At 43.4% G+C, this 20,681-nt stretch overlaps 2 protein-coding genes across 5 annotated transcripts in view; both read right to left on the reverse strand.

The window, feature by feature from the left end:
- Window positions 1–5,044, reverse strand: part of sh3rf1 (SH3 domain containing ring finger 1) — a 22,710-nt gene extending 17,666 nt beyond the window's left edge. The window contains exons 1-2 of the mRNA XM_008337669.3: window positions 4,339–5,044; window positions 2,527–3,055 (exon numbers count right to left, since the gene is read on the reverse strand). Coding sequence (XP_008335891.1) covers window positions 2,527–2,922 — 396 coding nt within the window. The 5' untranslated portion in view covers window positions 2,923–3,055; window positions 4,339–5,044. The remainder of the gene's footprint in view (window positions 1–2,526; window positions 3,056–4,338) is intronic.
- Window positions 5,045–5,881: 837 nt separating this feature from the next.
- nek1 (NIMA-related kinase 1) lies at window positions 5,882–20,142 on the reverse strand. Of its 4 annotated transcripts, none has more exons than XM_017031315.2 (36): window positions 20,028–20,142; window positions 19,188–19,336; window positions 18,975–19,071; window positions 18,766–18,863; window positions 17,767–17,850; window positions 17,611–17,678; window positions 17,446–17,532; window positions 16,857–16,911; window positions 16,468–16,668; window positions 16,301–16,373; window positions 16,042–16,193; window positions 15,627–15,686; window positions 15,020–15,079; window positions 14,880–14,927; window positions 14,730–14,810; window positions 13,792–13,988; window positions 13,477–13,596; window positions 13,044–13,146; window positions 12,753–12,839; window positions 11,934–12,017; window positions 11,749–11,826; window positions 11,474–11,569; window positions 11,149–11,331; window positions 11,017–11,070; window positions 10,509–10,749; window positions 9,990–10,115; window positions 9,474–9,620; window positions 9,261–9,392; window positions 9,032–9,167; window positions 8,796–8,872; window positions 8,501–8,715; window positions 7,991–8,154; window positions 7,564–7,922; window positions 7,082–7,215; window positions 6,838–6,970; window positions 5,882–6,703 (listed from the first exon to the last, which is right to left on the reverse strand). In XM_017031315.2, the coding sequence occupies exons 2-36, from the start codon at window positions 19,302–19,304 to the stop codon at window positions 6,690–6,692; spliced, it is 4,161 nt and encodes a 1,386-aa protein (XP_016886804.1). In that variant the 5' UTR covers window positions 19,305–19,336; window positions 20,028–20,142; the 3' UTR covers window positions 5,882–6,689. The 4 variants fall into 4 exon arrangements, with proteins under 4 accessions (XP_016886804.1, XP_016886802.1, XP_016886805.1 ...); XM_017031313.2 differs by having other exon boundaries at window positions 8,501–8,718; XM_017031316.2 differs by having other exon boundaries at window positions 6,815–6,970; window positions 8,501–8,718.
- Between the last annotated feature and the right edge of the window lie 539 nt (window positions 20,143–20,681).

Here is a 20,681-nt window from a genome sequence, read left to right on the forward strand (position 1 = left end):
AACAGTCTTCTGAGAAAGAGGGAGCTGACGGGAGTGACAGGGAGAAAGGAAGCAAAAAAGAACAAGTGGGGAGTTTGGGGGGGTAATGCTGAAATTTCAAGTGGGGGTGAAAAGTCCACTCAGAGTCTGTTTGCAGACTTTTGACAATTAATTATTAATTTATGCAATCATGGTGCCTTGATTTTATTGAGGTTTAGTTCACACTCAAAGGTACTAATAATTGGCAGGATAATGTCTTTCAGATTTTGGCCTTGGTTTCCTCATTTTTGGTTTTGGACAAGAATTATAATTTCGGTGCATCACTAATAAATACCATTTAATAATTTGGGATGCTGTGACTGTTTCACTGCGGTGTAGACTCTGGGTGGTGCTAATGTACAGAGCATTAAAAATGAACAGCTCTGACGGTAAGACAAGCTTCACTTCCAGTCTGGAGGACCACAGGCTGCACTCAGACCAGTGAGGAGGTCCAGAGACAACCACAGTCATCCTCCCTCTGACACCAGACTCCTGACCCCTGACCTCAGCACAGGCAGACATCTCCAGAGGCTTTAATCACTCTCATAACAAAAAGAAGAATGCCGCAGCAGCGACTTATCTGTTCTCCATCAGCGTGAACCAAATACTGTGTTACATGAGTGGCCGCGGGTCAGAGGAAGACAAAACATCCATGTAACGCTGCACCCAGCCAGGAGGTGAGTCATCAGGCCCAGACGACCACAGTACCTCCATGATACTGAGATCATCAAAGAAACACCAGAGTCAAACATCTGCTGCTGCCGCTGCTCCAGGGTCCACAGAGAAAAGCAGTGATTTTCTCTCTCAGACTCAGCAGCTGTTGATCCACTGCTGCTCAATCACTGAGTTCTAATGAGTTCTAATGACTTCACTGTTGTAAATCCTTTGTTTAAAATTACTAATGTGACACAAACTGACCACACGAGGCAGCAGTGGACCAGCAGCTGCTGTGTCTCTGTCTGCAGTTGTAAACACTTGACCAACGTCAGGTTTTCTTCACGAGTGAACTCCACTTTATCACACTGTAAACTTTTCCCTCCCTGAACCAAAGTCCACACTAACAATGATCCACGTCTGATCAATGATCACATGACTTCAGCTCGAGTTTGTTGAGGCCCTTCACTGTTGACCACAGCAGATCTTTGTTCACACGTCAAGAACCCATCAGTCCTTTAAGAGTGTCAGAGCTGCAGTTGAAGGTGCGGTGGTGCAGTGAAACATTACACTGCTGCAGTCAGAGACTCACACAATCACACATGGAAAAAAGTGAAACCTGAACAGTCATCAGATTCTGTTTCCAGTATCCACACACACACACACACACACACACACACATATACACATTCGGTGGGTCAGATCAGAGGAGAACAGAAACAAAACCCCGTACCAAGTACCAGCATTGGTACATGTACAACAGTTGAGAATCACTGTGTTAAAAAACAGTTTAAAGGTCACCAAAGCACACAGAGACAGGAGAACTCTGACAGTCTGGTTTAGGCTAACGTTTAGTCATCTGCCACACAGGCGAACTTTTAGCCTAACAGCAACTCATGTGGTCAGAGCCTGTTGACAGAAAACACTCTTACGATGCTGATGTGCGTTTGGGCGTAGAACTCAGTTACAGTGTAGTGAGATGTTGTCGACCGATGACGGAGTCCGAATGAAGTCCTGTCAAAAACCTGGAGCCAGATCAGACACGACTTTGATCTTTGGCTTTTATATTCTAAACGAGTCACACCTGCTCCACTGAGAGCTTTTCATGTTCTGTGTCACCAGCGGGAGCCACTCCCCGCCCACACACACACACAGGTGAAAATCTGACGGTGGTTTCAAGTGTCCTCCTCCTCCTTCTCTTCTTTGTAGGAATCACCAGAGACAGAGTCTTTTCAGGCAGTGGGGAGAGGAGGGGCGAGGGGGGTGATGTGAAAATAAGCAGGAGTTTTGTAAGATGATAGAATGAGCAAATGAGGCAGGTCACCACCCCACACACACACACACACCTCCCCCTCGTCCTCTCTCTGATCTTCATACCTGCATGACTGAGCAGATACATTATCAGAGCTGACATTCCGCTGGTCCAACCCAGAAGCTCAGAGCATGTCCTCCTTCTCTCTCTCCTCCTACACCTCCTCCAGGAGGAGGGAGACTCACTCAAGTGAACTGCTGTTTTCAAATATCTAACTACATTTTTGGAGACCACCAGATATTCTGACACTGGTCTAGTCGATGACATCACAACCTCGGTCTGACAGAGTCACAAAACTCCTGCAGGAACGTCTAAGTCAAAGGTGTGAGAAACTGATTCCAGGTCAGATCTGCCCATGAGGAAGTAGCTCCACAACCATCTGTCTGTACCAAGGTCAGGACCAGAGTCTAGACCAGGACCAGGTCGGGTACAGACAGATGGTTGATAAACCACATATACTGAGGGTTATACTACATGATGAAGTAGCCTGAGGTAGTACTACAGTAGCATTGGTGAGAGAAACAGACAAACACAGTACTGACCCTGACCAGGTTGCTCTTGGTCTGTGCTCTCTGAGGTTGTGCTCCTGAAGATCCTTGGTCCCGGTTGTTAGCCTGGTCTCTGCCATGACCTCTGGCCACAGCTCCAGATGTGGTACCGTTGGTACAGACGGTTGCTCCCGGGCCAGGTCTGTTGCGTGGCCTCTGTTTGATGCCATCCAGTAGACGTACAAGAAGGATGTTACTGGGAAGTTCATCCACGGCACACTCCACCAATGTCCGACACTCTGGACATCGTAGTTCTCCTCTAGAACCCACAATGCCCTGCAGGCAGCGACGGCAGAAGGTGTGCTGACAGGGAAGGACCTTAGCTGAGGCATCTAGACGCTCTAGGCAAACAGGACACTCCAGCAGATCCAACAGAACCGATTCGTCCATTTTCTGAAGGTTCTGCTCCAGACTTCAGCACAGGAACATGACAGAGCAGCAACTGTGGGTTTTTGGTCCAAAACCAGGATCAGTGCTGTCATGTCACTGCCATCACTCAGCTGTGGCCATGGCAATGCATCAGCTGGAAACCAGAACATGGATCAAACATGTTAACAGTCACATCTGAGTAGGTTTGTTAAGTGAAAGGAAAGAGTTAAACGAAGAACACAACACAAGTGGACTCTGTGGGAACAATTCTGTTCATATTGGACAGTACTGTTCAATAACATCTGCCAACTGTGGCTCCAAAACCCAAATTGGTGCTCGTCCAATCCAAATGAACCAAACTGACCACAACAGCTGCTGCAAATTTTCTCTATAGACTTTGGTCTGAGGTAAAATTGTGTATTTTCTCTATGGCCTTTGGTCTGGGCTAAAATCACTGATTTTCTCTACGGACTTTGGTTTGAGCTAAAATCAGTGATTTTCTCTACGGACTTTGGTGCTAAAATCAGTGATTTTCTCTATTTGGTTTGAGCTAAAATCAGTGATTTTCTCTACGGACTTTGTTCCCCTGTATGAATGGTCTGTAGATGTCACAGACTAAAGCTACTGTAGATTTTATTAACTATAAGCTAGTGTTTGGTGAAGTGACTAGAACCGTTTTCCTGGTATTCCTACTCTCTTCCGGCAGTAAGTCTGTGTTTGACTTCAGATTAAACACAGTCTGGTGGACGGCTCTCACACCACATGGACCTAATGTCATTACAGCTCCATGGTCCACTGTTAGCTTACAGACCAGAGGATTAGAGGTGAAGTGAATCTGATTCTCCCAGGAGTGGATGAAGACACCTGGCTAATGTGATCTTAGTTTGATCCTCCACACCACAGGAGGACCAAAACCTCTCCATATGATTAAAAAATACAAACATTGTACTACAACCTGTGTACCAGAAGTAGTACCAGAACCACAGCAGAATATTAGAAAAAAAATACCAGAAAATATGGGTCTAACTTGTTGTACATGGGACTTTTAAACACATGCTAGAACTATGTGCATTTCCGTTTCAGTTACTGGTACCAATAACTTCAGACACCTTTTAGGCACTAGAGACTCAATCGTTTATTTCCACAGCTAGTAAAAACTCAGACTTCGCGTAGAGACAAAGGGTAAACAATACATTTATTTATATCAAACTAAGCTAAATCTGACATAACTTCCCAATATTTCTGTAACTTCAAAATAAAAAGGCGACATTTATTTTGAACGCTGTCGTCGGTATTGTTTATCGCCCCATGGTTTGATGGGGGGGGCGCAGTTCATTAGTGTTTGAGCATTAGAAGTTTATCCAACAACATTTCTATTTCCTCGCAGCTCATTAAAAGAAACTTTAATGGTATGAATATAGTTTAAAGCCGCCTTACCTGCTCACAATCACCACTCCTGCGCCTGTCGCTCAGCTTTCTCTCACTTTCTTCACCTCGGCGTATTTTACGTTTCCGTTAGTTACGAGGCTTCCGGACTGAACGCGCCGCTTATCTGGAAACTTCCGGGGAGAAATAATACTTAGTTTAGTTTTTTAAGATGTGTATACGTCAAAGGGTGTATACGATATGTGATGAGTTAAAATACAACACAGAGATGGAGAGAGGACGGAGAACTGAGAGGAAGAGTAAGCGCTGCGGGCGCCATGTTGGCTCTGCTGTTACTTCAGTACTGCTGTTGGAAACCAGCAGCGACGGGGCGGGGCCTGGCTGCTTCAGGAACTTCTTAAAGTGTCGGAAATTATAAGTGAAAATCGTACGACAACCAGGCCACCTTGTTAAAAGGAAAATGTGATCTATATATTTGATTACTTCATCATTTCTCACATTAAACTATTGTCGCTAAAACAGACCGAGCTCTGCTATGAAGGTAAACTAATGTGTTTAATATAATAGTGATCAGTGGTTTTAGGAGAAGAATAATGAAAAATATACCTTTTCTTCCCCTAATTCAGAACAACCTTGGATGGACCTCATTCATAGTATTTGTCTCTGTTGCCGGTGCAGAGACAGGTGCAGCTCAGGGGTTTGTTCATGGAGCTTCATTCAAAAAGTTGTAAATTCCAAGGTATCATTAAGGCAGCGTAAGTAGGGCGTGTCTGCTGTGTGAAGCTAACGAAGTAATACGAAAAAATGTATTCATTGCAAAATATTTCGTTTTTGTTTTGTTTTTTTTCATTTATAAACTTGGTAAATTGATAACGTGTGACTAAATGTATCAATTAAATGTCATATGTATGTTGTTCATAGCCTTCCCTGTCGTGTGTTGATGCATGAAAACGTCGTAAAATCAAATAAGTATATAAATTTTACGTCGTAAAATCAAATAAGTATATAAAGTCATATTTTAAAAGAAGATACACCATGTGGGCAGCAATGGCAATATAAGTTTATTTACTTTAAATTTAATCATTGCAATGGCAATAGAAGTTTATTTACTTTAAATTTAATCATTTATAGAAAATAGTGGGGCTAAATTAAAAAAAGTGGGTGACAGGCGACATCTGGTGGCAGAATTCTTACTAGATCGTCACTACAACCAGAATAAAATGTATCTTTTTTATAATAATTATAATACGGGGCCCCTAAAGGGACATGGGCATTACAAATGCAACCTGAAAATTGCCTACTGTCAGTAGTTTTATATTTATTGTAGAACAGCTGCAGTCATCTGTCCAGCTCTGTGGCTTCAGCTGGAAGGACACAGAATAAAAGGGACGGGATTATACGTCAACAAACAAGAGGTTCGTTCACTCACTCAAGTCGATGACGATACCGTGCTCACGTGAAACGTTCATTTATTTATTTACTTTCCCATGTCCCTTCAGTGGTTCCGTATTATAATAATCGTAATTAATTTATCGTTTTTATTATATACTCATGATAATAAGCCAAGTCAGTTATTTGTACGTCGTCACAAAAGTCGTTTCAAAAACCTTTATTTAAACAAAAATATTCAATAATATTTTATTTTAAATCATATTATTTTCATTGTTTATATAATTTACATAAAAGTCAAACGTCCCATACTACAGTGTCATATGGCCACAACAACAAACAACAACAGTGTGACTGTCAACAAACAAAAATGACTAATTTCAAAGTGTGAAGAAAAGTAAATGAAATGTTCCGTACCAGAGACACCTGACGTTTACAAAAAATGTTGTTCTGGTTCTGAGAAAATCCTGGTTTCAGTGTGTCACCAAAGATGTTAAAGGCATAATGTGGGTTTTTTGCAAAGCAGGTGGTCAAACAGAGTCACGGCTGACTGCTCTGAGCGCCCCCTGCTGCTACAACATTCAATTCTGAATAAAATATATACCAACATGTTTTTGAATGAATGATAACAAATATGATTAATTTTTTTATGACAGCTCAGCTCCAGAGATGCAGCAGACGTAGTCAGACTCCAGTCTGAAAACGTGGTTTAGTTTCAGTTGTGCTGATCATTAACAACATGAGCAGAAAACGCTGCTTCAACAGTAAACTTTGGTCAGTTATGACGACGACACTGTCGTTTATAATGCACTCTCTGAAGGAACACTGAAGAGAACATGGAGTCCACACAAACATTTTAAACACTTCCTTGAGTTCCACATTTTAACTTAAGTGCACAGTTGAGGATATGGAGACTTCATGCATAGATCCTTCAAAAGGAGAGGAAGTGTCAGAGGAAGACGTCAAAGGAAGAGACGATTGTCATCGGTAGGAGATTCATCCCAAAAGAAACATCAGTCTTCATTATCTACGAGAGGGAAACATGACTCGTTATTATCTACGAGAGGGAAACAGAACTCAGCTTTTATCCCAGCTTTTCGAAACATTATCCAATGCCAACATAGACATTTCAGCTTACCATTAAAATGAAAATATGCTAACCTTCTTGATACACTCCATCCGCCATCACCAAATGGAGGATGTTGGGATACAAATGCTGATGCTCGGTACCCAGAATCCTCAGCACCAGACTGGAGCCCAGGTCGATGTTCTCGTCTTCATCTTCATGTATGGCCTTGAGTATCAGGACAAACAAACATCATTGTTTTTGTTAGCCTGAAGGTTTGAGTGAAACGTAGACGTTTATTCATCACGGACAGAGATGAATGAATGACCTTCATCTCACCTTGATCTTGTTGTAGGCCTGGATGAACTTCTCAAAACCCATCTGCTGCTCCAGGTTGAAGCGCAGCTCTTCCAGACGACTGAAGATGCTGTCATAATGTCCAGTGTCTCCACCCTGGTCTTCTCCACTGCTGTCTGGTACCCAGAATTTGGAAAGAGCGACAGTTAACACTCACAAAGCCAAAAGAAAGGACAGAGAAAACAAACTGTGATTTTAGCTACTTTGGTCTGAACTAAAATCACTGATTTTCGCTACGCACTTTGGACCAAACTAAAATAATTGATATTCTCTATGGACTTTGGTCTGAACTAAAATCCCTGAATTTTTCTATGAGGTTTGGTGTTTCCTGAACTCCTGTTGTGGTAAACCATCTGGGCTTTAGTGAAGTATTAGTTCTGTAAAGATGCTAACATAAGTTGACGACTCAGTTGCCCAGGTTTTTTAACTAACTGATGGACTGGTCAGTCCAGTCTTGTCCTCACCTGAATGCCACTCTTCATTAATGGGGCAGTTACTGTGGTTCTCTCCTTCCATACCATTGGACAGCGGCTCTCCCACCTCCTCATCTCCAGGACTTCCATTGGAGCATTCTTCCTCCTCCTCCTCCTCCTCATCTGCCTCCTCATCTTCTTCCTCCTCCACATCTTCATCATCGTCTTCATCTACATTCATCAGATTGTTGTCTTGGTCTATGTCAGGAGTGACTTCATTTAAAACCGATGCATTTCCGTTGAAATCTCCTGCTCCCTCCTCTGGAGTGTCCCGCATCACATCCTGGTCCTCCTGCAGGAGACGCTCCATGGACGCTCTGATGTTCCTCAGGTCCTCATCTTCATAAGCCCTGAGAGAAGATGACATTGGAGAGTACAAACTAACATGTGTTCACAGTTGACTCAGCTGTGGACTTACTCTTCAGTCTCAGACTGCTCCTCCTCTTCCTCCTTAGCTCCATCCTCCAGGTCTTCCATTTCCATGTTGTTGTCTGGAGGAACATCAGCCTCAGCTGCTGCAGCAGAATCCTGGAGAGCACTGAAGAGTCGACTGAGGTCTGGCAGAGAGCAGGTCCTCAGCATCTGTGGGGATTAAAAGGGGTGAAGGGGTGTGAGGATGACCTCAGTCACAGTTTAGAAAGAATGATGACGCAGGAAGGTTCAGTGGAGTCATGCTGACTCAGCTGAGGTCAGACCTCGGCTGTGGAGGTAGATCACAGACTGTCATTATGTCATATAACACAAACATATTCAAATTTAAAAATATCTCTAACTCTTTTTATTTTACTGACTTCCTGTTTGATGAGTCGCAGGTCATAAACATCTGCTCTTTGTTAAAAGAAAAAAAGTTCTTCTAAAAAATTAAAATGTCTGTCGGTTCATTAACTTTTATAAAAACACTAGTGCAGACTCTGGGGCGGGGCATTACCTTTGGATTATTGGCATCAAACATGCCTTGGGACAGACCAATGAGGAGCGAGCTGTGAGGTTTGGAGCGCAGAGGGGAGACGGAGCGAGAGCGTGATGTCAGAGAGGACGAGGAGTCCTCCACCGAGGACTGAGCCGAGAGGGCGGCAAGGGCGGCGGTACGCCTGTGGACGGGAGAGCAGAGCTTGACGAAGAGAGGCTCCTCCCACTGAGCCGCTGCTGCGGAGACACAGAGGAGGAGTTAAGTTAAATATTAATAAGAAAAAAAAAAGTTTTTAGATCTGATCGTCTCTCACCAGAGGTCTCTGCTTGTTTCTTTGCACATTTTTCACCCTCTTTGTTGACTGTGGCGCTGCTATCGCCCTCTGGTGGCCTGGAGGAAAGATTAAAGTTACAGAAAAATAGTTGGTGAAGTTGGCTGACACTCACACCAAAGTCCAGAGAGAAAATCAGTGATTTTAGTTCACAGTAATAAAAAAACAACTTAAACATTCTTTGAACACAAGTAAAAAATAAACAAAAGAATATTCACAGTGGCTGCTGGACCGCCAGCTCCTGCTTGTCCTCATCTTCTTCCTCCTCCTTCCACGCCAGTTGAACACCAGCAGGGGGCGGGCAGTCCTGTTTGGGCGTCTCATCTAAAACCAAAGACTCCACATCTGCTGGATCTGACATCAAACCACAGCAATCAACTGTCAATACTGTCAAACTGAAAATATGTCAGAGAACTTCAGCTGCTCTCAGATGGAAGTCTGACACACCCTGAGTCTGTGTGAGGTCAAAGGTCAGCGAAGCAGTCTCTCCGTTGACCGTCACAGATGTCTCCTGAGCTGCAGGTGGTTTGGGCTGAGAGGCTGGATCTTGGTCAGGTGCTGGAGACCAGTTACAATCATCTGCTCAGAGGAGGACATTACCATCAGGACAATGTTGACAAGTGTTAGGACCAGTGGAGTTAGAACCAGGATCTAACTAACCCTGAACCATGGTCAACTCCTCCAGCTGTTGAGTAAGAGGCTGCAGCTCTGCCTCCTTGAGGAGCTTCAGGACCTGAGAATCTGGGCTGGATGGCCACACCTTCCTCTGAGCCTCCTGCTGCAGCTGGATGACCCCTGACGTTTCCTCTGAGAGACAAACACACTGATCAGCTGTGCACCAGTCCCCCCTCCCCCTCCTTGGAGGGAAGAAAACTCTGACTTTCTATGTTGGCTATGATCACATCAGATTCACTCTGCAGCCAGGCTCAAGGGTTTGTCTCCTACTCACAGGGAGGCAACCCCCCCTCAACCCCACAACACACACCCACACTCAGCAATTACGCTTCAAGAAAAACCACCTCAATGTTGTTGAGAACAATCTTGAAAAACAGTACTGTGACATGTACTCTGATCATGTAGTAATACACACAACATTTCACTAGATCCTGAATAATCATAGTCTTCAGTATTCTCAGTGAAACTAATCTAAACTCTTCTCAGATGTGGACCACACACCCATGGTGGTGAAGCAGGTTTCCTCCAGAGTCTGCTGAGCCACAGGGACGATGAGTGGAACTCCAGCCTCCCACTTCTTCCTGTCGCCACCAGAGGGCGGTCTGTCTTGCACTGACAGAGGGGTGGCTGTTGGGGAGAAAAAGTCTGTTACTACAATTGTCTGCAGCTCTTCATTTGTAACAGTTCTTCTCAAATGGAGGGGCTGAGCCCCAGCGGTGAGGAGGGCGTGACAGGCTTCCAATGAAATATGGCACACAGGACATAAGTGTACCACTGCTGTAATGCTTGAATGATAACAAGCCTCTAGTCACTAGGTGGCAGCACCTCATACAGTGATTTGTACAGATTAAATATACACGTTATCAGGTTGTCAATAATATTTCACTTCGCAGGGGCGGAGGTGCGTGAAAACATTTCTGTCCCCAAGGGGAGGCATGACAATAATTGAGAACCACTGATTTATAGGAACCTTTTTAAAGAATGTGGCTGAACTTTGACCTCACACTGCGACCTTCTTACCGTGTGTTGTTTCACACATTCCTGCGAGTGTTTCCTGAGCAACAGGAAGTACTGGCAGTCCTGCTGCATCCCACTTCCTCCTGTCGTCGTTAGAAGAGGGCTGGTTCTCCGTGTCAGACTGGTTCTGCGGAGGAGCAGGGCCTGGTTCGGTCGGAGGAGGAGCAGGAGGAGGGAGTGACTCCACTGGACCCTGTCCTTTCAGGTTCTGGTTGAGTCGATGCAGAATCTGCTTCTTCTCAGTCTGTGAGGATAAAAGTTATAGACATTCATTTATCATTCCACTCTAAGAGTCAGAACAGAAAAAAATATCAATTAAGTTCAGAAAAACAAACTAACACTAATAAATTTTAAGGGGAGGCCATTAATTTTCTAACGTTGATTAAGGATGTACTTCCTGTTAATGAGACCCTGGGGCAACACACACATACAGGGCTCCTATTGGACAGTAGCACCTGTCAATCACACTCTGATGTGTAACTGCGTCTTCAGTGTGGGGTAGTTCTCTCACCTGGACACCCGAAGACGTCTCAGTCAGATGGGTGGTTAGTTTGGGAGGAGTCATCTGTCAAAACAACCAGGCAGAAAAAATGTTAGAAAGAAAAAACTACAGGGTGAAGAGAGAAAGGACAAGGACACTGACCACTCCCACGTTCTTCAGGGCAGCAGTCATGGATATGTCTGGGGTGGAGGGTTTGGGTGGAGTGGATGCTACAGCTGTTACCACAGTCTCTGTCTGAGGAGGAGGACTCTCGGACGAGGAGGAGACAGGAGCTGCTGCAGGTGTGGCTGCAATCATGCCAACCTTCAACCCTCGAGCTGCAAGCTGCCAAAACACACAGGTGAAGTAGAGCATGTACACTTGACTCATCACTCAGGTATCTCCTGTCACCTAAGACTTCTCAATCTCATCCAGTGGACAGTCAACCAGTCTGGACTGATGAAGACAGAGAATGTAATGATCTCACATGTTCCTCCCAGGCTTTCTTCTCCCTCTCGTAGGCCTCCCTCCTCTTCTTCTCCAGCTGCTCCTTCAGAACAGCAGCACGAGCGTTGGCCTGAGCCTGAATCACATGACACAGAGAGTACTCAGTGACCAGAGTACTCAGTGACCACAGTACTCAGTGACTACAGTACTCAGTGACTACAGTACTCAGTGAACACAGCAACACAGGAACTGTGTTGTTTGTGTGTTTCTGTCATACAGCTGTGGTCACACGGGGGGAGGAGTACCAAACCTCACCTTGACAGCCTCAATCTTCTTCCTCCTTAACTCTGCCTCCTCGCTGGACTCCGGACTGTCGGAGCCATCACTGTCCACCTGCAACAGAAACCACAGAAAGGTACAAGTTCAAAAAAGGCTTTGATGTTGGTCAAAAGATAGAGGGGGGAGGGCCAAGGAGGGCCCGAGGGTTTGGGGGCACAAACCTTCTCTCCTCTGAGTCGAGCTCTGATCTGCTGACGTTCATTGAAGTTCAGTAAACGGATCTGACGCAGTTTCTTCAAGTACTCCTGGAACCAAGACACAGAAATGTCACACACTGTACAGTAAACAGACAGATCGGGGGCAACACTGACACCTGCAGACACATTCAAACTTAAAACAAAGGCAAATAATTGTCATTCAACAAAAAGCAGGATTAAAGGTGGACGTTCAGGACCGAGATCTTTAAAGGTCTGCTCTGGTTTTCAGTGTGGTTGTGTAGAACCTCTGGAAAAAAACCAAGGAAACTCAATCTACATCAAGTCTAGAAATATCTTCATGGCTTCATGTCTCTGGACAACAGACCTTAACAACAAAACCTCTGAAGGTCTTATTCTCCTACAAGTGTCAAGTTGTCTGGTCAACAACTGGTCACTGTCTGGAGTAAATGGATCAGTGACACAAACTGACGACAGAAGGCAGCAGTAGACCAGTAGCTCTTGTCTGGTCCACAAACTTTATTTTTTTTTTAAATTTAATATGTTATCACCTGCTGCAACCACACTTGAAAAGCCCTGGATTGTCCCTTTAAAGTCATCATTTGTAAGGTGTTACATTTAAAACTCAAAAGTTTAGGATTAAAACATAAAAATAAAAATAAAATCAAAACATATGAGAGCAATAATTACTGTTAATTACAGAAATGGAACAGGACAAATGAATGGCAGGCTGGGTGCTGGGTAAGCTGCTGTGGTGCATTATGGGAATTATGGAACATGACTCATGCCATGGGCAGGGTTGAGGGTTTGAGCCTGAGCTCCTACCTCCTCCTCTTTGTCCACTCTGGGTCTCCTGTACTGAACAGACCCAGTCCGAGTCATAAAGATGGCAGCCAGGCTCTGGCGAGTTCCCTGTTTACATTGTTCAATTTTAGCAACATTGGCCACAGCGGTCACATGACCAGCCCCCTCCAATCACCACCTCATTCCAACATTAACATGTAAAGTCAACAGTTCAAGGCTCTTTCAATAACTTTCAAGATCAGTGTTCCAGGTCTCCTAGCCCCTTACACCTGGACACTGCAGAGTAAGGTCAAGTCAAGTCAAAGGTCATACCAACTGTCCCTCAGCACGGACTTTGTTGAGCATGGCTTCTCTCTTACGCTGTAGAAACTCCTCCACTTGATTGGCTCTATCTGCAGCCATCTGACCTTTCTGTCTGAAAACAGTCACATGGAGAGGAAGGGGTGAGACAAGGGGAGAGGAGGGGGTCATAAACAGGAAATGGCTTTTTACTGTAAGCTGTAAGGCAAACACACTCAGAAGAAGATTTGACATTAATAGAATTATCAGAGAAACTGTGAAGAGTGTGTGTTATGATAAACTCCTGTAGGAGGCAGAGTGGTTGACCCCAAGGAACACCATACAGTGTTTGTCACTCAAACTTCTGTATTCAAAGTCTATCTTGCCCTAATTAAAGTCTGTAGTCTGTAGTACTAAAGTACTAAAGCATTTTGTGCTCCTTGGACAACATCAGTACTGAACTGACCTACTGATACGGGCCTGGACAGTGACGTACTGCAGCCTCTGGAGTTCTCTCTTGATCACATCATGACTTAGATGGTAGGTCGGTCCGTGGGGTTGCACTGTTCCAACAGAAACTGGTACCCTAATAACACACACACACACACACACGCAGTGCCAGGTTTAATAGATACAACGATTGAAGGTCAGTGCTGTTCTCAGGGTCAGTACTGCTACTTCAGGTTGCAGTATTAGTTATGCAGTATGCAGCCCCCCCTGATAACGATGTCAACATTTTCCCAGAGTGTGGACTCAGACACGGGGACAGGATCAGTCTTACCGTCTGGGACTCGCTGGAGCTGGTGAAGGTCCATCTCTGCCGAGGTCTTTGGACTGTGGTTTAGATGTTTGGTCCAGACCGGCCTGGTAGGAATCGTACGGGCTTTGGCTTGATACCTGGGATGGACCTGGACCCTGAGCGTAGGCTGGTACAGAGGGACCAGGACGAGCAGCCCTGTGTCGCACACCTGCAAAACACTGAGGAGAAGACTGACCTGAGCACAGACCACCGGGAAGTTTGAATTAACTTGACTTGAACTTGTTGACACCTGAAGAGTCCTGTCAAAATAAAAGTCTTTAAAAAGGTCAGAGGGGAGACGATCAGCTTATAGTGTACAGTGATTCCTCTCCTATTGCAGTAGCATTCCAAGACCCACCACGAAAAGGGAAACTCTAAGAAGTAGGAGCGAGATAGTTTTCATATTATTACCTAAGTATTTCCCCTTTACAAACCTCCCCCACACTGTTAGACTGTATTACCGTTTCCCACAGTTATATACACAGTAGAGTTGTAGAATGGAAATATAAGACATGCATATTACGTAAATAAGTTAAATACACAAAACGGCGGAGGTAAGCACTCAGCTGCAGGAGGGAGAGCACGGGAGTAGCGACGCAGGTGCAGCCCTGGACGCAGGTGAGCGCAAATGGAGTAATCAAGTGAACAAAGGACTTATATGAAAGCCAGGTTTAGGTTAGAAAATGTTTTTTATCATGAAAATAATGAAAATATTTTTAAAAATTACTGTAAAATAACGAACGGATTAAAAATAAAATCCCAGATGTACCGAGGGAGCGAAAGGAGAACCATATAAAGAGGGAACACTGTATGTGCTGGTCACTGTTTGGGTCACAGTGACCTTGACGATCTTTAGACTTGTTTTAAATGTTTCACTTTCTGATCAGTCCAGTCTAGAACCGACATAGAGACCTAGGTACCTTCTTCTCTGGACTGCTGCCTCCACTTGAACTCAGGACGTGTTTCCAGCCTTGTTCTCGAGCCTGGTTTATACGACTGATCTGAAGAAGGTGACAGTGATGTTAAACTTCTCAATATTTGTGTCATCAAACATATGAGTGAATGTTCACCTTCTCCTTCTCGTATCTCTTCATCTGCTCTGCTCTCAACAAGAACATCTGAAGAAGGACATGTGACAGAGACAGGTCAGAGGACACATGGACCATAGAGACAGGTCAGAGGTCAGAGGACACATGGCTGCTCTTCTCACCTGCTCTCTCTGTTTCCTCTCCTTCTCTATCAGCTCCATCCTCTTCTTTCTCACCCCCTCCTGCATCGGGGTCAAAAGCATGAAGAACAACCCTAAGGCACAGGAGTGAGGTCAACAAGAAAAAAGACTCTGTGGTAAAAGGACTCTCTGCCTCCAGTCAGGCAGCAGGACAGAAGGGAAAAAACAGGCAGAAGAACAGGCGGAACACTGGTTGGGAGAAGGATCAGGCCAGGGTCAGAGGTCATACAAGGGTCAGGGTTAGAGGGCAGAGCCAAGGGTCAAGATTTAGGAAGGGAAATACAAGATGACACCACCCAGAGTGAAGATAACCAAGTCAAGTGGGGAATAGCTAAAGGTTAGCCACAGGGAGCTAGTTTTCATCCAACACTGTCAGAATTCAATGATCAAATATAAAAGGATCAAAAACTTCAAATTCAAAAGTTTGAATTTCCTTCCCTAGATCAAAAACAATGGCAGAGAAGGAGGATGGGGGCTACGGGGCTGGAACACACACACATAAATAAGTAAATATAGAGAGCTTCTTATATGCATGTGTGTGCGTGCGTGTGTGTTTGACAGTCAGCTTCTGTCGGCCTCTCAGCTGTACCTCGTGTTGTCTCCTCTCCTCCTCGTCCTCTCGTCGTTTGGAGGCTGCGGGGGGAGGAGCCTGAGCGACATATGACACTGGGGTTCAGAGGTAGCTGACACACACCACCATGTAAAGACACACTCAAACCAACAAACACAGATGGAAGAAGCCTCTGACATACTGCTCATCCAGTCTAGACTAACATCAGATACCAAAGAGTGGTCTGGACTAGTGGTCTGGCCTAGAACACCAGAGAACATCTGTACAAACCTTAACCATTGGAAGTCAAATCATCAGCTTAAAACACTTGTTAGTTTAGTATAAGACACGGCCATGAATCAGACCACATCATCTGAGGAGGGACCACTGTGTCAGGACTTTAAGACTTTTCTGATTCTGGTCCAATATGGAGGATCCGGCCCAGTTCACTGACCGCTTTGTGTTTGAGCAGTGCTCTCCTCTCCACAGGCTTCTTGGCCGCGTCCGACACCTTCCTCACAGTCAAAGGCACTCCGTACTTGGCAGCTGGTTTGGTGATCTTCTGGGCTGGAGGGAGTGGGGAGCACCCTGGAGGAGGACGTTTGGCTGGACGGTGGAGGAAGAAGAGAAAAAGAGATGTAACAACAGTCAGTCTTCCTCAGGTGGAGACGAGGACCAGTGGTCCAGGTGTAGGTTCTAGTTGAACATCTCACCTGTTGGTCCGTGGGACTCACTGACTTTGGGCTGTCTGTGTTGAAAAGAATGTTGGAATTCCTGAGCAATGAGCTGGAGTCAGGAGACAAGAAAAGACAGTCAGTCCACTCATGCCCACTCTCAGGTCTCATCTAGAGTCTGCCCCAGACTGAGAGTCTGTCTTCACCTGTGGTGTGAGAAACTTCTGGATCCTGGTGGACAAGAATGGAATGTCCAAAACACTGCTGACGGACGGCCGCTCTCTGGGATTGCGTTTGAAGAGCTGTGCCAGCAGAGAGCGCAGTTCCTGGGAATAGTGGACGGAGACGGGGGGATAGGAGCCACGGATGATCTTCAGCACCAGGTTCTTCATGTTCCCAGCCTCAAACTGAGAACAAACATGGGTCCAAGAGTAAAGATTAGCAGCAAGGATTTCTGTTGTGTATAAGATCTGGTTAGAAACCATGAAAGCTGACAAAGACAACACACGCCATTCTGGGACTCTCTCTGCCCTGCTGGTTAATTGTGTGTATTACATCAATGAGTGGTCATTAAAAGATGAGAGTAAATACTTACAGCATGCTTTAGTGTGCACATTTCATACAGGACACAGCCTAAGGCCCAAATATCACTGCAGGAAGAGGGACAGTGGGAGGACCAGAGGAGAGAGAGGAGGTGCAGGTGGATCAGACAGAGGAGGATTCTGGGAAAGCTTAACAACACTTGTATGTTCACAGTAAAAAAAATGAAAATCAAGTACATGGAGTTACAAAGAGTTCATAGAGAAAATCAGTGATTCTGACAAACATAATTTGTTGACTGATTGCTTTGTTATGATCTACCCAAGTGACACAAACTAACCACGGGAGGCAGCAGTGAATCATATTTTCTCTATAGACTATGAGATGGTAGAGTTAGTGGTTTACAAACTTACAGTATCAGTCTCTCACAGTGGGAGAGATAAGACATAATTTTACATGATCATAGTTGTGAAAAGGTGAAGACATTATAATGTGAGTCTTTTCTTCTTCAAATATCTATCATCATCAGCGGAACCAGTAGAACACACATCCTCAGAATTCATTTTTTTCTATAGTGTAGTGGTTAGCACGCCTGTCAGAGAGCAGAGAGTCCTGGGACCAGTATAGTATGATTTTATTTTTACCTTTTGTTGTTGTATGGTTTGTTCTCACAGATCTCTGGTGACAGGTAGTAGGGAGTACCGATGCATGTTCTGGCCAGTTCTACTGTGCTATAGAAAAAAAAGGCCAGAAGAGTCAACTGAAACCTAGGCTTTACAGAGATGTGTGCAGATGAATCCCACACTGACCTGTTCAGGACCCTGGCTATGCCAAAGTCGCCTAACTGAACGGTTCCGTCTTTGGTCAGAAATATGTTCTGAGAAAACAGGAACAGATGAATGAATGGACACATCCACCACAGGTGGAGTGAAGGTGCCGTGGCTCCAGCCTGTGTGAGTAAATACCTGAGATTTAATGTCTCTGTGCAGGATTTTTCTGTCATGGACATGTTTCAGGGCCAGGCAGATCTGAACGAACCAGTCCAGGATCTGAGCAGAGGAGGAGACGGAGCAACAAAAGTGATGTCCAATCAAAACACAGCAGTTCATAAAAACAGAGAATAAATGAAGAAAAAGAAATACAGGAGTGGCCGTGGTTTTCAAAGACCAGACCATAATACTATTAACAGAAAAATGAAAGGCAATATAACAATATAAAATATGACAACATGGCCCAAGGCACATATTTTTTTCTATTTAAAGAAATAATCCTAATATAAAATGTTTTTTTAAATTGTATTTAAATCATGATTTGTTGTTTTCTGCATCATTCAGTCCAGAATACATTTCACCCATAAGAACTATGAAGAGTATTGAGTTCAGTAGTGAAAATCAATATGTACTTTAATGAGAGCAGACAAACATTAAATAAGAATATTTAAGGTACACAGACATTTTCAAGCACTTTCAAACTCGGCTTCATGTCTTTCCAGGTTTTGATCCGTTCAGTTCATGTTAATAAGGTGTTTTTATAACTGGAAACACCAGGTGTGTAGTGTGTTTAGAGATAAATGTTTTAGTAAATGTCATGGTGTGTTACACAGTGAATTAATTATTCATTCTGTCAAACGTGTCCATTTTAAATGCATATTTATTATGGATGTCCGATATTAACTTTTTGCCAATCTCTGATATCAGCCCATGATGCTGTCACCGGGGCATTGAACTATTTTTAGAGCACACATCATTTGGCAGAACCAAGGCATTGCATTATTGGGTTTTCAATATCAGAGGAAAAATCAATAACAATTCTTACAGATATTACAAAATGTGCTAATATTGGGTCGATAATATCGGTTGGCTGCTTTTATTATATATTAGAAATGTATTTTTAATTTAATCCTAAAGTTTTAGATTGAAAACAAACTGACTTGGAGAAATAGTTCCAGTTCCTTCCAATCTCACCTGCTCCTCTGAGAAGAGAACCCCCTTCTGTGAGTTGATCTTCTTGAACAGATCTCCACCTTCACAGTAATCCATCACAATGTAGAGACAGCCTGCTTCTGCAGAGATACCACGTCTTCATGATTTATTCAGTGTTCAACAGGAAGTTGTTCACAACATTTCCTCGACGGTTCTGTCTTCTTCTGGTGTTCTGTAGGTGATCAACTTACCTTGAAAGGACTCCTTGTACTGGACAATGTTGGGGTGACTCATTTTGGCTAAAAGAGCCACTTCTTTTCGAGACTCCTGTCTCTCTCGGGTCGGCATCTGAAAAACCGAATAGCTCAGTGAAATAATGATTTGATTTTGTGCTGGTAAAATAATCACCTAGGTTTTTGAAGTAACTTTAGTCTAAGAGTACATTAGAGGAGACAGCAGCTTACTCCAGAGATGCTAATCTCCTTAATGATGTAATGACGTCCATCTTCTTTACATTTGACCAGTATGGCTTTTCCAAAGGAGCCCTCTCCAATCTTCTTCACCTTTTCGTACTTATCCATGTCACAGGGATGAGCGGCTCCACCTGCTGGCTCTGCAAAAGCAGAACAAAAGTAGAAAAATCGAAATTATTTCATTGTTTTTACTGAGCAGCAGCAGTTAAGTAACCATTCATGTTTAATTGTTGTTGATCCTGATGAAGTTTAGTTTTGTAAAGCATACCTGGGCACTGCACAGTCGTGTGAGTTCGTTGTTAAATTAACATTTATTTATATTTAATCGGTCACAAGTTTTAAAGTTATGTCTATCTTTGTCAATGCTATTTTAGAAGTGGACAAGTTGTTTCTTGGTGTAAATATTTAAGACTTTTTCAGAACAAGAGTTATTGTTCAGGAAAATCTAAGCATTTTTTTCCTGATTTAATTTGTTTTTTGTAAATTTTGTTTGTTTGTTTTTTGATTATTCCAACGACTGATAAACCATAACACAAATAAACAAAAGAAGAATGAGAAAACTTAAGGACATTTAAACGGTATAGTTACGTACAAAATTATTATTCGTAAATCACATCGGTATCAGATTATTTTCGCTGACATCCTTTAGCTACAGCTCAGAAACACAACACTGATAGCTGGAATTGCTAACATAGCCAACATGCGACTGTAGAGAAAATATCGTACAACAGCTGAAAAAACAATAGACACCTGGAGTTTTGTGAGAAAAAATTGAGCTATGTGTTGAGTGTGACGACGTTTAAACATATGCAGTGTGTTTTTTATTCTTACCATCAGTTTCTCTCTGGTTTCAGCCCCTATCAGTGAGCCTCCGCCGCCGCTGCAGCCCTGCCACTGCTAAGCTCCACCCACTTGCTCTATCTAGTGTTGGCTCTCAGCTGCTGCACTTTGATTGGTCGTTTCATAGTTTCTCATCGGTCTATTGGATTTAATAAATGTCAGTCAATTTTAGCGCCTCACCCAACTCATTAATTTCTTGTCGTTTTTTTCTCTCTTACCATAGCAACCACAAGCACAAGAGAGGAGTCGTAAAATAAAATAAAATAAAATAAAACACAATGACTAAAAACACAATTAAAAGATAGATACACAAATGAAAGTGCATAGAATAAAATAAAAAGAACATTGACAAATATTGTCAAAAAACGTTTTTATTTAGAAATTAGTACATAAAATAAACATAATGGAATATTATTTGGAATAATTGTAATATAAAAAATACAAAGGGTCGTAAAATAAATAAAACATAAAGACAAAAAGCTAAAAGTAAGCAAAAACAGATAGACCATTAGCCAAGAGACTAGTTCTCAAATTTAAGTTTTAATCTAAGTTGGCTTAGACAAAATGCACATTCAGCTCAAGGACAGTTACAGTATTTTGTACATTAGGCCTGTTTTCACTGAATAAACATATATAAATCCCTTA

This window comes from Cynoglossus semilaevis, chromosome 2 (genome assembly GCF_000523025.1).
Source record: "Cynoglossus semilaevis isolate Cse_v1.0 chromosome 2, Cse_v1.0, whole genome shotgun sequence".
NCBI lineage: Eukaryota > Metazoa > Chordata > Actinopteri > Pleuronectiformes > Cynoglossidae > Cynoglossus > Cynoglossus semilaevis.